Source organism: Cotesia glomerata, linkage group LG1 (genome assembly GCF_020080835.1).
Source record: "Cotesia glomerata isolate CgM1 linkage group LG1, MPM_Cglom_v2.3, whole genome shotgun sequence".
Classification (NCBI taxonomy): Eukaryota; Metazoa; Arthropoda; class Insecta; order Hymenoptera; family Braconidae; genus Cotesia; species Cotesia glomerata.
This window is the reverse complement of record NC_058158.1, coordinates 13,280,176-13,295,266: the sequence shown is the minus strand read 5'-3', so window position 1 is coordinate 13,295,266 and position 15,091 is coordinate 13,280,176. Positions and strand designations below refer to the sequence as shown.

At 32.4% G+C, this 15,091-nt stretch overlaps 1 protein-coding gene across 4 annotated transcripts in view; it reads right to left on the bottom strand.

Moving 5' to 3' along the window:
* LOC123275425 (homeotic protein ultrabithorax) overlaps nucleotides 1-14,294 on the bottom strand; it is a 171,476-nt gene extending 157,182 nt beyond the window's left edge. For 3 of the 4 annotated variants that reach the window (XM_044743541.1, XM_044743543.1, XM_044743542.1), the window contains exon 1: nucleotides 12,940-14,290. In XM_044743541.1, the coding sequence (XP_044599476.1) occupies nucleotides 12,940-13,633 (694 nt within the window). In that variant the 5' untranslated portion in view covers nucleotides 13,634-14,290. Of the gene's footprint in view, nucleotides 1-12,939 lie in introns of all 4 variants that reach the window. The other variant, XM_044743544.1, reaches the window with a different exon arrangement.
* Between the last annotated feature and the right edge of the window lie 797 nt (nucleotides 14,295-15,091).

The window sequence follows — 15,091 nt, the reverse complement described above, 5'->3', positions numbered from 1 at the left end:
CATTCGAATGGAGGTACACAACCTGCTGTAGTTATCACAAAATTCAGGTGTCTTGTTTTGTTGTTCATTCCGGTTATCTCAACGAACGGGATCTTTAAGCGAGGAGATTCAAGAAAAAGAGATTTGATGATTCGACACTGAAAATTCGTTCTTCAGTTATTATTATTTTTTTTCTTCCTCTTCATTCTTATCGTTTTGATTCTTCCCCTCTTATTTCTTCTTAATCACATTTAGTTTCGCAAATTATTTTGCGACCTTAGCAATTTGCATTCTCCTCACTAATGGCAAGGCTTCTTGCAATTTGTCGTAACAACATAAATTACTGCTTCCTTTAATGTACTTCTTTAATAATTTTTTATGCATAGTACATTTATGACGAAAACCAAAAATTGAAATCGATGGACTTCGAACTTCAACACTAACAATTTTTTCCACGCTTTTTTTTGTTTAATCTTTATGTATTTATAAATTGATGTAACGAAATCTTTTAACGCCATTTTTATCAACTTTAATGTGTCTGATCAATTTGAAAATTTACAAAAGTATTAAAGCCTGATGGCAACACAATAATTTTATAATATTGTTCTTTTAAATAAAAGAAATATTAAAATCTAATACTTTTGATTTTTAATCATTCTCATAAATTTGAAATAAACTAAATTTTAATAAACTGAAAATTAAAAATAATTTTGATCTATTTTCAATAAATTCAAAATCAGAATAAATTAGTCAATAAAAAAATTTATTTTATAGTAAAAAAAGCGTAGATTGTTTTTGAAGATATTTTGATAAAAATTTTACTTTTAACAATATTTACAACATTTGATATTAAGCATACTGATAAAAAAATTGAGAGGAAAATTTTGAAAGAAAAAAGTTAAATCAAGATCAATTTTTGGTTTCACTAAATTTTACTTAAGCCATCAAAAAAAAATTTCTTAGTCTCAGAACTTCTTTGCATCCCGTGCTTTCTTTACAATCAATAAATTATATTATCAATTCCTCTATTCTTATCGAAAATTTATTGAAAATGATTCCAAATAACTTTTCACTTTTTTTAGTTTGGTTTGCTCTTAAAGTGTGTTTTTAATTTTTTAAACTACAATTTATTTATCCGTTCAATGGCAATCAATCTTACTCTCCAGTATGATTAAATTATTTTGACAATACAGTCGTTTAAATCAGTTCGGACGAGATTTATGAGGTAACTAGTTCTTTGATCTCCAAGCTCATCACTTTTTATCAAACTAACCAATATTTATGTGACACATTAAGCTGACAATAATGACTCTTTTTATTTTATTTATCTGATTATTGTTATTAATTATCTTTAAAACCTAAACTGACACAAATAAAATAAACTGAAAAAACTTGCACTGACTAGATAGAAATGAAGATGTAAAGCGAACGGTGGTTTTGACGAGACTGAAGACTAAATGTAGTTTAAAATACAAGGGACTGAAGACAGAAGTTATTCTGAAGGCCTAACCGACAAGTTAAATATTAAGTAACGACCCAAAGCAATAAACGAGAGGTTAAACCAACAGTTATTCGTTTGGTATTGTTCTCAGATTGGGTCGTTTTACGATATTTTTCGGCGAAAAGAGAATAAAATGGTAACGGTACGTGGGGGCTGTAAAATATTCAAATGATTTTTACAACATACAGAGGACAGAGGATAGAGAATTTCGACCCCGAGGAATATATTTGTATTGGTATTGGTATTGGGTGACTTAGGCAATAGATTGACTAGTGTATCTTATTCGGCATGATCCCGGGACACAATTGACGTGTGAAGATGAACGTGCCTGTGAACGGAACACTAAGTTTTATTGCCTGTACCGAGCCGAATTACGAGCTACGTCCTCCACGTTCCAACTTCTTCCACCTTGGTAACCTCGAAATACTCACGTTCACGGTTTATTGCCATGGTATTGGACCGTAAGTGTTTCCAGAAAGTATTTATTATATCACAATCTCCACATCAGTACTATTGACTCAATTATTTAACAATATATATTAACTGCACTAATATATACTATAAAATATTTAAACATGTTATAAATAATTAACAGAAAAACGTTAATGAAGATATATTGAAAAATTATTGTCCGGTATAATGATAATGTCAACTGTATTATCTCTTACCTAATTCAACTAATCAAATAAATTATATTATGTGAATATTTGAATTACTGTAAATCAATGTAATGACTGCCGGTATTGCTTGAGCTGGAAAACCTGTTTCAAGTTTTATATTGAGTGAAGAAAGAGCAAAGTACGCTCACAAGCTTTTGTTAAATTTAAATAACTTTTTTAAAGGATATTTTCATTTCAAATTGAGGAAGTAATTTATAAAAATCAATTGAAATAAATAATCCATTTATGGTACACCTGGTTAATTTCCCATGAAAAAAAATTTGGATTTAAAATCGGTAAAACTTGTTTAAAAGATACATTTTTTTAATCCAATTTTTGGTTGAGTATTGTGACTGCAAATGAAATAGATAAGAAATAATATTCATGAAAATGTCTTAGAAATATTTTTTGAACTTTGTAAAAGATAGATAGGAATGCAAATGTATGAAAAAGTCAGGTAATTTTTTGGTTCACGATCGCCTAGTTTTTAGAAAATGAAACGTCAAAAAATTTACTTTGACGAAACTTTTTTTTTTTATACCTCGGTCGAAAGTACGCATCTTTTGCACCTATTTCGAGGCAGAAAGCTAAAGATTCGTGCATTGGTCAAGCTACACATTTGCCCTCTATAACAGCGGGAGCATAAAATGCTTTCGTTACCGCGACTGACATTAGTCATTTGTTACTAACTATGTTTTGTTTACGCTGATCATTTACGATTGATGGTACAAAACAACTTGGTTATATTTATTTCTTTCTTTCTTCTACTTACATGAAATATTTCATATATAGATAAAGATATAACTGTCGTAAGAGTGAGTAGATCATCCAATGTAACTTATAACCAGGTTGTACTGTACTAAGATTCAGTTTGACAGTGACGTGTGTAAAATGGATCAACTTTATGTAATTAATGAATTATTTAGAAAAATGTACGCAGTAACAACAATTTAATTTGATTTTTATTAATTATTGTTCATTTTCAGATAATATGCTCGTTTTTTTTTATTTTTAACCGAGAATAATCTTTATTATGTTTGTTGAATTCAAGAAATTTCAGTTTTATTTAATCTATAAATGTTTCAAAAAAAATGTTTGTTAATCATTTTTTATTTGATTTTACATTAAAATTTTTTTATTTGATGCCTGCCCCCCCGACCAGCAGCACTCGCTTCGCTCGTGCCGGGGGCAGGCATCAATTCTTTTTCGATGCAGTACATTAATTATTTTACGTACTTTCGACCGGCTATAAAGAAAAATAGTATACACTATACGGGCAGAAGTTTGAGAGCTCTCGGCTACGCCTCGGGCATCATGGCGCGCAGTGCAGAAATCTCAAACTTTCTGCCCTTATAGTGTAATATACTATTGTTTATTTTGAATAAAATTCATAAAAATTTTTAAATCATGATATCATAACAATTATTCAACTCGTTTAATTTTTTTTTCTTTAGAAAAAAATAGTACAATTCTCGTAAAATGATGATAAATAAATTTCAATAAAAAATTAGACAAAAATTTTGATTTTTAAACTTAAAAATAGAATATAAAAAAATTTGTAAATTTTTATTGGAAGATTCATAAATCAACTGTAAAAAAGTATAAAATAAAAAATGTTTAAAAAAATCAATTTTTCAATTTTTTATGTTGAATTTCACAAGAATTTGAAAATATTGTATTAATTAAATTTGATTTATTTTTTTGTATAAAAAGAATAAATTATTCATTGAAGAACGAATTTTCTTGGCTCAAGAAAATGTTAAAAAAAAAAAAATATTTTTGTTAAAATGAAAATTCTTTAAGCTAAGAAAATTTTATAGTTTCAAAAAAATTTGTTCTTGCTTAAAAATAACTTAGGTCTTTTTAAGATTTGTTTTCATTTAAGTAAACTTTTTTTGTAAGTTTATATTTTTGTTACTCAAAAACACATTTTTTTGTAATTTTTCTTCAAGGGAACTTCTGAAGAATGTGCACTTGTACAGAGTTAAACAACTCAAACGTTAACCGTTTGACATAAAGTATAAAATAATAAAAGAGTATAAAATAGACTTTAAATGTCCATGAATTTAACAGTGAGTTGTTTACATATTCAAATAGTTTATGCGATGACAGGTCTAAAATGAAGATTTGATGCTGTGGAAAAGCATGACAAAGAACGTGCTGAGTTAGTGGGTAACCACTACCGCGGCGTCGTAAATTGCACTGGTTAATGGCACAACGGGCGACGTTTGTCCACACACGCTACGACACGTAACGTCCGTTAACGCCTGCCTAATATCTCCCAGCACTCCGTTAAATATGTCGCTAAAGTAGTTCATCTAACTTTTAACTGCATTAATATTGTATTGCACCTTATTTTCAAATAAGTCAAGACTAAACTTGGTTCATTGTGTCACACTGTTGCGTTTAAATTAACTCAAAAATTTTATTATAATATACACTTATAGCATTAAGTGATATTTCGTGATGAATTGTAAAAGATACGAAAATAAAAAATTGTAAAATCATGATTGAAAGGTATAATCAGTATAAAATAATTTAAAGTTTTTTAAAGATTTAAAAACATGTTAGTACATGAATATTGCGTCTTGTGCAGGCACTCGCGGCTATCGCAAAAGAGAGAAGAATACATAAAGAACATAAATAGCTACAGGAAAATTGACGTGTATGAACAGGTACAAGGAATAAGTGATCGAAGTAGTCTTTTATGGTCTCTAGTTTGAGACATGCCGCGTCAGTTGAGTGAACAGAACACAACAGAACAACTTCAACACGGGGCTGGGTTTAGTTTGAGTATCCCAATGAAGGCCATGCCACGGAATCATCCAACAACTCAACAAGAGATGACCACGACCAACAGAACAGAAAGGAATTATACGATGGGATGAACAAAAATGAACTATCTTTGCGATGTGATGTTCTGATGGGAAAAGTATTCTTCTCGGTCTTGACGAGTATTATCCTCAAAACTTGACCTTTTTCCCAGACACACACGAACTCACTACAGCATAACATACTGATGGAGAATATACTGCAAAAGTACCTACATTTACATTGCATACTGAACCGCGCGAGTAAGTACAAGGATTGAAAGCAAAGGCCACTGGACTGTACAACTTAAAAGTTTGTTGTGTACGTGGTCGGCAATGACGGCATTGTGGCTTTTAGTCTGGGTAGCAGGTGCTACCTGTAATGGCTGCCTATCAGGGCGGATGCAGGGTATAGTTGCACCTTCAGGTAGACCAGAGAAAAGAGGATACATTTATACATTTATATATTTATATACATTTATATAGGTAATGCTTAAAAGTGCAAAAAGTATAAACGAGTTATGTGCACATGGAGATCTATTTCCAGTTTCCGCCTTGGTGATTACATCGAACTAACTCAAAGAGGATTAATTGAGTACGGGCGCAAACGCTTTGAGGGGAGTGCAAAAAATTAAAAGAGGGTATCAATGTTAATTATAGAGTTGACGTTAATTGCCCAGAATTTGTTGAGCTTTCATCGTGCAATATTTGATAACAAAAAGTGTATAAGTTATATATTGTATATTGGACTGGTATGCAATGCCACATGAAAAATGAAGAATAAAGAATAACACTTTACTGATTGCCGTGCAGTAAATTAATTTATAAAAACGGGAGTACACAGAAATAATAATTGTTTGGGGCGATGTATGTGCGAAAAAGTTATAAATGAATGTTGAAACTTTTCTCGTCAGCCACCTCGGTGGTTTAATGTCACCGTGAGAATACTAATTGATAGGCGTCCGTCGACGGTGTAGAGAGAATTACTCGTAGGTTGCGGGTTGTGGGTGAGGACATAACTCTTTGTCGTATAGTATAAAATTTACAAAACAGCATGATAGTGAAATAGTCTCTGTTCTATGTACTCTACTGTGTATACCGTACAGGTATTTGTATATTGTGTATGCATAGGTGTAACCCAAGAGAAGCTAGCTTGCTTTACTGTACATGCGAACAGGTTATTTATCAAAATGAGGGAGAAGGTTGCATCGCACACGTCAGCCAGTTTTGTATGGTAGTACTAGGTCGCGCGCGCACCGACGGCAGTCACACACAAACTCTATTCTACATATTCTCTATATTCTATACAATATACACTACTATACTACGGCTCTGACTCTTTTCTCGTTTAAAATCTCACTTTTTTTGTACTCTTGACACTTAGTCCTCTGGAATTCCAGGCAAGACAAATAATTCGGGTTTGAGGACGTCCGCTAAATTAATGGCGCATCATAGTATCACGACTTAAATTCTTTTCACACTGAATTACTAAGGTTTACTGCTGGGGATGCTTTTCATTCACGGATGAGTTAACAACTGATTTTTAAATTCTACATATGTATTGATTTATTTTTTTGTTTTTCAGTTATTTATTTATGAACAGTGAATTTTTATTTCTCTGAAATTAACTATTTTCTCAAATTATTCGAAAACTCCAGTAACCTTTGACATTCATTTTCATCCCTTACTTTGCATGTGACAAATATAATTATGTTAAGTAACTAATAAAGAGTTAGACAAAAATTTTTATCATAATAATTCATAAGTAAATTAGCTTAATTAAATATAATTTTTAACGAAAGAAAAAGTCGAATTAGCTTTATCGGTTACAAAAAATTTTGTTTATCAGTAATAAAATTAATTGTTTTTCTGATTAAAATTTTTTATCTTTAATTATATTGGGTAATAATTGTATACATTAAAAAATTATCCGTCATTGTGGCAAAAAAATTTTTATGTTAAATGTTTTATACTTTTTTGTTTTCATTCAATATAATTATCAAATCAACACTCAATTGTGCTGAATATTTAGCATAAAAATTTTTTTAATGTAAAACGGGAATTTTTTTTGTTTCTAGAATTATTTTTTCTGTGCTACTATTTAGTAGATTGATGATAGATACTATAACAATGTCCAAAAATTGAATTATATGAAAATTAAAAAAAAATTAAATTTCAACTTTTGATTAAAAAAATGGAAGTGTTTAATTTTTCAATTTTGTTTTATTTTTTTTTTTTTTTTTGTAAAAATTTATAAAATATAGTTAACTATATATTTAATAAAATTCATACTCCAAAATACAATTCAGGCATAAGTTATTATTATTATGCTAAAAAATATAAAAACCGTGATATGGCGCAGATTGTGAACATGAAAGTAACTTTTGGTTAATTTTTAAACTAGTACGAATGTTTTTGAAACGAGTAATAGGTAAGCGAGACAGGCGGGGAGAAGGGAAAAGGGCGTAGTAAGTCAGAGCGTCGCACGTACATCATCCTCCATCCAGGCCACGGAACAACACAAGGAAGGCATCTCAAATACACACATGAATACTGAGATCCACTTGGGACTGCCTCTTTAGTTAGAGGCCATTGGTGTGTGACCCATGTGTAGATATATGTGCCAAGACAAGATACCTCTTGGCTCTCTCGTTGATGGAGCCAGAGGCAGTGCTACTCGATCATCCGTTCACACACGCCTATCTTCGACAACCTATTCACACTCTCGATTTCATTGTGTTAAAGTTTACTTTAAGTTCAACAACAATTGCATGTAATCAAATTATTTAAATTATACACCTTGAGATGCTCGTAATAATAATAATGATATTATTAAGCAAACATTTTTATTGAAGAGAATAGCACTAACTGCTTATAAATTTTCATTAGGATAATTATTTCCACATGTGTGAGAATTTCCAACCGCGAAACTGATAAGCGTTGACGTCGACAGTTGTGTGTACTTTTTTTTTCATTTTTAAATTTTTTCCCTTGATAAAATTTTGTAGACAGTTTAACAAGTTAAAGATTACTCAAAAAAACACATGGCAGTTATTGAAATACCGGAAGCGGCGACTAAATAAAAAAATTTACACGATAATTTAAATTTAATTCGTACTGTTGTAAGCTTTGGTATCTTTGGGCAAAAAAAATTTCAGTAATTTAGATAAATAAAATTACTGTCGGCATAATTTTTTCAATCATAAAAACTAAAGACAACTCAATTTCAACCGCATAAAGATTAAAATTATTTCCCATAAATATAAAAGTGACGAAGAAAAAGAAAAAAATAAATTTAATTTTTATGTTACGACCAATTAATTTAAAAATCAATTGCTCCGCGTGCAATAGCCGAAATTGAGAAAGAGAATGAGAAAAAAATAAGTTTCCATGATCGAGTAGCGGTGCGCCACCGTCCAGAGAATAAACCTCACACTGAATCGGTAAACTGGTAAAAAAAAGAGTATCTGTGTTACCGACAGCCCATTGCACGGTCCTCCAACTACTGGATGGAGAAGTAAACGACCCAAGCTGCGATTTCGTTGTCGTAAACGTCAGCGTTACGGTTACAGGGCTATTCGTACCTAGTTTATATTGTACGAGGTTACTCCCCGAGGTACGTTGCACCTAAAATCTCCTATGAACACACTCTGTTTGTGCTTCTGATGTAGTCAGGCTACTAACCACGTGTTTCTGCTCCAACAAATTTTATTTTATTTACTTTATTCATCAATAATTTCTTCATTATTTATTTACGTTATTTTTTTTGGTCCTTTTAATTTAAATCTGTTTATTTTTTATGGGATTCAATGAGATAATTTTTACGTCCTAGCATCCGGAATTATAGTGCGCCGTTAACGGTACGCTTGGAAGCAATTGCATGGAGCAACAATGAAATAACATGGTATTATTTCATTTTTCCAGGATAAACAGATGAGAGTCAGTGAGTAACAGAGAGAAAGTAAAAAGTGTCTGTGTCTATGTCTTATGTTGGTATGAGGAGTTTGAGATAACGCAAGACCTCAAACCAGTGTCTTTTGCACCCTCTAATTACCCTATAGACATACCGACCCTTCGATGAGGGACCATAAATACCCCCGGCCACATCTGGAAAGTCGCCGGTGAAAGTGATCTAACAGTGCAGAGAAAGCAAAATGCTTTCTCCGTCGGGGGTGTGGGAACATTTACTCTGTCCCATTCAAAAATAATACAATGTGTTTAATAGAACATTTTATCCCACTAATTCAAAAGACGAACACTTGCTATTAACACTTACTTTTGTTGCCTCATTCTTAAGAAGATTCATTGAAAGCTTTACGAGGTAAAGCAAGATCTTAAATACATTTAAATAATAAATAGTTTCTGACATTGAAAAGTAGTCAAACAAGTCATTAAAATGTGATTTATAAATTTATATACTATCAGATCACCTCTTATTTTGCCATTTAAATTTTCTTAATGGTACACTCGTTTTTTTTTAACACACATTCTTGTTTCTTTTTCTAAATTAACAATTGGAAAAAAATGTACAATTAAATTAATAATATGCTGACAATTATTTACTTTACGATTCGTCATAACAATTTATTTAGCGCTTTATATTTAAATTTATGTTATTATTAAAAATTACCAGAGATCACTATGTAAAAAGTGACAAAAATTGTTTATTTTAGTTTTGATTGAGTATTCGTTAATTATTTCTTTGATCTGCACTATATTAATCTACTCTTCCTACACAACTATTTATTTATGATATTGTAAACATTCATATGTGTCATTCATGACAAAGATAGTATTCATATAATTCAAATGATGAAAAATTTATTTTTATCGACACAGTGAAAAGTATTTTTCAATAAATACTATTCAACAATGAATGAAATTTTATAAATTACTTTTGATTTTCCAAAATGTTTTGATATTTTTATTAATTTTGTCAATAGAAAGTTATGGAAAGAAAATTAAGTATTCTTTTTAACTTTTAAAGCACAAAACATACTTTGTATTTTCCTTTTTAAAAATAAAGACAGTTGTTAAAGATAATATATCTAAGAGATAAAATATTAATTATTTTTCATGGAGAAAAATCTCGTTTATTAACTTAAATCTCACTTTCAAAAAACTTAGCCCGTAAGATATTATATTAATTAGAAAAAAAATTAAGCTCAATTAATTTTCGTAGTGAGCTAATGAAATTTTATAAGAAAAAAAAAGTTTCCTCTCAAAGGTATAATTTAATTAGAGACAAACTATAAAACCAACTTTTTATGAAAAGTGACCTTTTATATTTAAATATTGGCACTTGTTCTGGGGATAAAGCTGCTTTTATCATTTCGATAATTAGTAAACTTGCAAAATTGATAAATCCATTTCATGCACTCTCATAATAATCAAATAGATTTCTTTTCTCTGCTGTGATTAATTTCATTTTAGTAACACATATGATTCTATTAAAGAAAATTAAATTATCTACAAGTTTATTTTTTTCAATAATAAATTATTTTTTTTTTTTGTGCTAAAAAAAACATCTTATTCTACCATGGGCGTTCAACCAGGAATAAGTCTGTCAAATAAGTGAACCAGACAGACTAAAAGACTATAAAATTGAAGAATGATATTAAAGAGCGTAGGACAGAATGGCAAAGAGCATGGGAATAGGATTTATCAAACTAAACAAGAATGAGTAACTTTACAAAACATATATATAAATCGAGGAGGATTGTGTGCAAAAGAGCAAAGGAGACAGAGACGTCAAGAGTCCCGATACCGATAATAGTAATGTGAATACATGCGTACGTCAAGTAAAGACAGGAACAGGAATAGGAGCAAGAGCAGGAGCAGGACAAAGAAGACAATAGAGAGGGACGATAGAAACAGCTGACTACCGGAATCCCAGTGTCCGGAGGGGCAAGTGTGCTGCCCGTATCGGGGAAGAGACACTCGAGCCCCCAGCCCCCAAACCTATTCTCTATTATATATCGCGTACCCGACAATTTTACACGCACTTGACTCCATTCTGTTTCCCCGTAGATTTGCTCTCGAGATCATCAAGAGCGGGCTCTCCATTCCCGGCTCTTCCTACCCTCTCTTTGACAGGTATCAGATTAGAAAGTGAGATGTTTTATACCATCCCGAAGGTGTGATGATATTTTATTCTCATTATATTCGATTATAAATACTCTCAATGAAGATATTTACCGGAATAATTTTATTGCCGACAGAAAACATTTATTTAAATTTAATCATTCGTTACTTTTATTTATTGCTTAATCCTATTTTTTATTGCTATTCCTGCTACTATTGATACTGCGATCATTGGTGCTTGTCGACGATTCATTAATGCTCTTTCACCAAACTACAAAAATGTTCCATTCTCATCCGAGTGGATTGCTTCGACGATAAACTATTTTTAGCTTCACTGAGACGATAAATATGTTAATACTCTATGATTAATGTAATATACATTGATCGCACTAAGCTTTACAAAAACTGTATTAAGAAATTAAATTATCGTTCATATCCATCTTGATTAAATCAATAAAAAAATTCTTAGTCCTTTGAATAATGAAGCAATGTTAATTTTTTACAATTGATTTTCTGCTTCTACTTATTTTTAATTTTTAATCTACTCCAACTTTTATTTAATTTTTTGATACTTTTTCTATCTTAAGAATGATGTTTTGAAATCAATCATGTAGTGAAATCATTTAAAATCTAGCTTTGATTCATGTTGGACTTTGTTGATTTATTTCACTTCCTCAGTGACGATAATAAATTGAATAATAAAACTTTTAATAGATGCTCTTAACCCATATCCTTATAAGTATCTTAATCATATAAAATTGTCTTGTTGTTAAAATAATTAAAAGGTTTAATAATTGGTTTTATTCTATCTTTTTTTCACGGAAAAAAAATTTTTCATAGTGTTTAAATTAACTTAAAATTAAATATTACATAAACTGTTCGTTTTACTACTTTGAATTGAGTATTTTTTCTAAATAATGCCATTACACTGAAAAAAAAAATTAACTTGATTCAAGAGAAAAATTCTTGAACCAAGAATATAATTTTGAAGAGGGTAGTTCTCTTGAATTAAGACGAAAAATTCTTGAATCAAGTACAATTTTTTTAAATCAAGAAAAATTTCCTTAAATCAAGAATTTTTCTATTCAAATCAAGAATATTAAGTTCTTCAAAATTATATACTTGATTCATGAACATTTTTTTTCTGTGTATATTCTATTAAATCCAAATTATCGTTTTTGTCTGTTTTAGTTTCTGATGGAGAAACCACAGGACCATTTATGAAAATTAAAAATAAATATTAATATCACCCAATTTTTCAAAGAACTGAGAATTTTTATTAAGATAAGCTTACTTTATTTTAATCTATCAATCTACTTTTCACTATCAAAGATTGTATTAGATTATAATTGATATTCTTGTCCTTCTTTAAATAAAATTTTGTACGAAAATTAAAAATCAACATTGGTATCACCAAATTATCCAAAGAACTAGGAATTTTTTTTCTGTACTAAAGATTTCTACGATATAAAAATGACGGTATTTTCTACACTGATAGAACAAAATCTTTTTGAACAATTTTTTTGTCTCAACTTAACCAAAAAAAATGATGAAACTTAGTACAATTTACTCAAATCAAGAAATACATCCTAGTTTAATAAATTTACTGCTTGGTTCAAGATAAAACAATTCTTCTTAATTTTTTCTCTTGAATCAAAGCGATTTTTTATCATCACATCCACGAAAATTAAAAGCAAAGCTTGGAAAATAATAGAGAGAGCAGATAAAGAAAAAAAAAGTGAAAGATGATATCTGGTGCGTATTTTTGAGTTAAAATAAAAAATGTGATAGCACGTGAGTAGGTATATTCTCGTAGCCCTAATTCAGTTGAGCACGCGTTGCACGGCAATATTTAATCCCGGCAGTTATGATAATCAGATAGGTGAAATAATGAATGCAAACTCACCTGCTATGGCCATCCAGGGGTAGAAGGTATGGTTACCAGTGGGTTGTTGGTGTAGTTGAGTGGCGACCGGTTGGCTCGCGGTGGAGTTAAGACTGCAGGTGTTCCACGAGGAAGTCAGGGACCTCGAGGAGCCGTTGTTACCGGGACTCGAGGCGGGATCGCCGCCCACGAGACTGCCGTAGCTGCCGACTCGCGTGCCTTCAGGCGTGCATGCGGATGGACGAACCACGGGATTACTTTGGCCGTTCGCGCCTGACGTCGCCGACTGCCAAACGTCCTTGACAGCGGCTGCAGCCATCACCGCAGCATAGCCGTTTTGGTGAGCTGCAGCAGCCGCAGCGACTGCTTGTTCCTGCTGCTTGCAATCTTTTATCGCTGCGCTCGAATACGAGGACGTCGTGTGTCCGGTTGCCTCTGGGGTTGAAGAGTAGAGCTTGCAGGCGGTCGCGACACTCGCGTCGTACGGAGAATCCTGAGGTGGCCTGGTATTTGTCCCGCTCCCAGGATGGATCCCCAGGCTGCTAGATGTGTGGTGATGATGCTGGCTTGAAGCGTACGGCGACATTCCCAGACCAAGAGGAAACCGGCTGTAGGCTGCTGCGGTCGCCGGATCATGGTGCTGACCTGCTGCACTTGTTTGATGATGGTGGCTTCCGTAGAAGCCACTCGCGCTCTGCTCAAAGTACGAGTTCATTATTCCGGGTATCTTGAACACACTTTTCACTTAAACACACGATTATTTTTAATTATAAATAAACTCGAGCGTATTTTTAAAACTTTGAAACAAATCACAGAATTCTTTTTATAAATTACAATAATAATAATAATAATCACCAGTTAAGTTAATAATGATGAAGATGATGATGATGATGATGAAGATGATGATGATGACGAAGATTGATAAAGTGTCAATGGGACAGTAAAATTCACAAAGTAAAAATAAGGGAAAACCGGCCGCGAGGTCGTAAAAGTCATCGGCGGCCGGTGAGCTAAACTTGGTCTATGTCAGAATCGTCAATAGTTTAAAAGAGCGCAGCGCGTATTTGGGTAGCTCATGACAGCGTGTTTTATGGTTTGTTCAAGCGGACGACCTTTACCGAGAACTCGTCGGCCCGTGCGGCCGATTATCGTTAAGCCGTTACGATGTAATAAACTGGGCAATAAGACGGGCTATAAACGCCGCTTCGGGTGTCCCGTGCGGCCCAGTTGGCACGCGACCTTTCTTTAAAGACCTGATGCAAGCTATTAATGTTTGCTTTTTAAATCGTTAACCACCTTGTATCAATTTATTTATTTATTTATTTATTACAATTATGATTACGATATAGTTATTGTTATGTTTATGTTAATACGTGTAATAAATAAATAATAACGATGATGATGATAATAATAATATCAATAATAATACCAATAATAATAATAATAATAATAATAATAATAATAATAATACTTATTATATATTATTATTACAGCAATAATAATTTAGTATTTACTAATGTGTGTAATTAAATGATTGTTCTCAATAAAAGCTACTTGTTAATAACGAAGCTTGACGGTTGCTCGTACGATCTTCACTGCACTAGCACTTGAGAAAATGTGAATCGCCGATGACGTTGGATAAGTACGCAAGCTGTACTAAAGGAATCGTAACGAACCACGGTATGCCAGTGCGGTGGTCCACGGCACACTACTGCTTTTCTCGCGCCCCGTGTACCGCCACTCTGTACACTCATTCCGTCTCTTGCTAGCTCCGGCCTCTCGGAGGCTCTCTCTCACTTTAATTTAGTAGCTTTCTCGGTTCCACTCACAGAAACCAGAATTTTCTCTCCTTGGCGCTCTCACTTCAATCCAGAAACTCACTCCTCCTCTTGCGGCTCGGTGTATGGGAACAAGGCGCACACCAGTACTACCCTCTTTGTTTCTCACGTGTCGGTACCCCTCTCTTAAGCGATAACCGAGCTCTCCTCCGTTTCCAACATTTCCACCCTCTCTTTTCTACCCGGCTCGATTACACGTGACATTCATCTTTCTCTAACTCAATCACTTTTACAGAGTTCTCTCTTGTTTACTCCCACTCTAAGCCTAAAACTTGATATGCGCACTCTCTCACTCTTTCGCTCCCACCTCTAAAACCGGCAACTCGCCTGCTCAC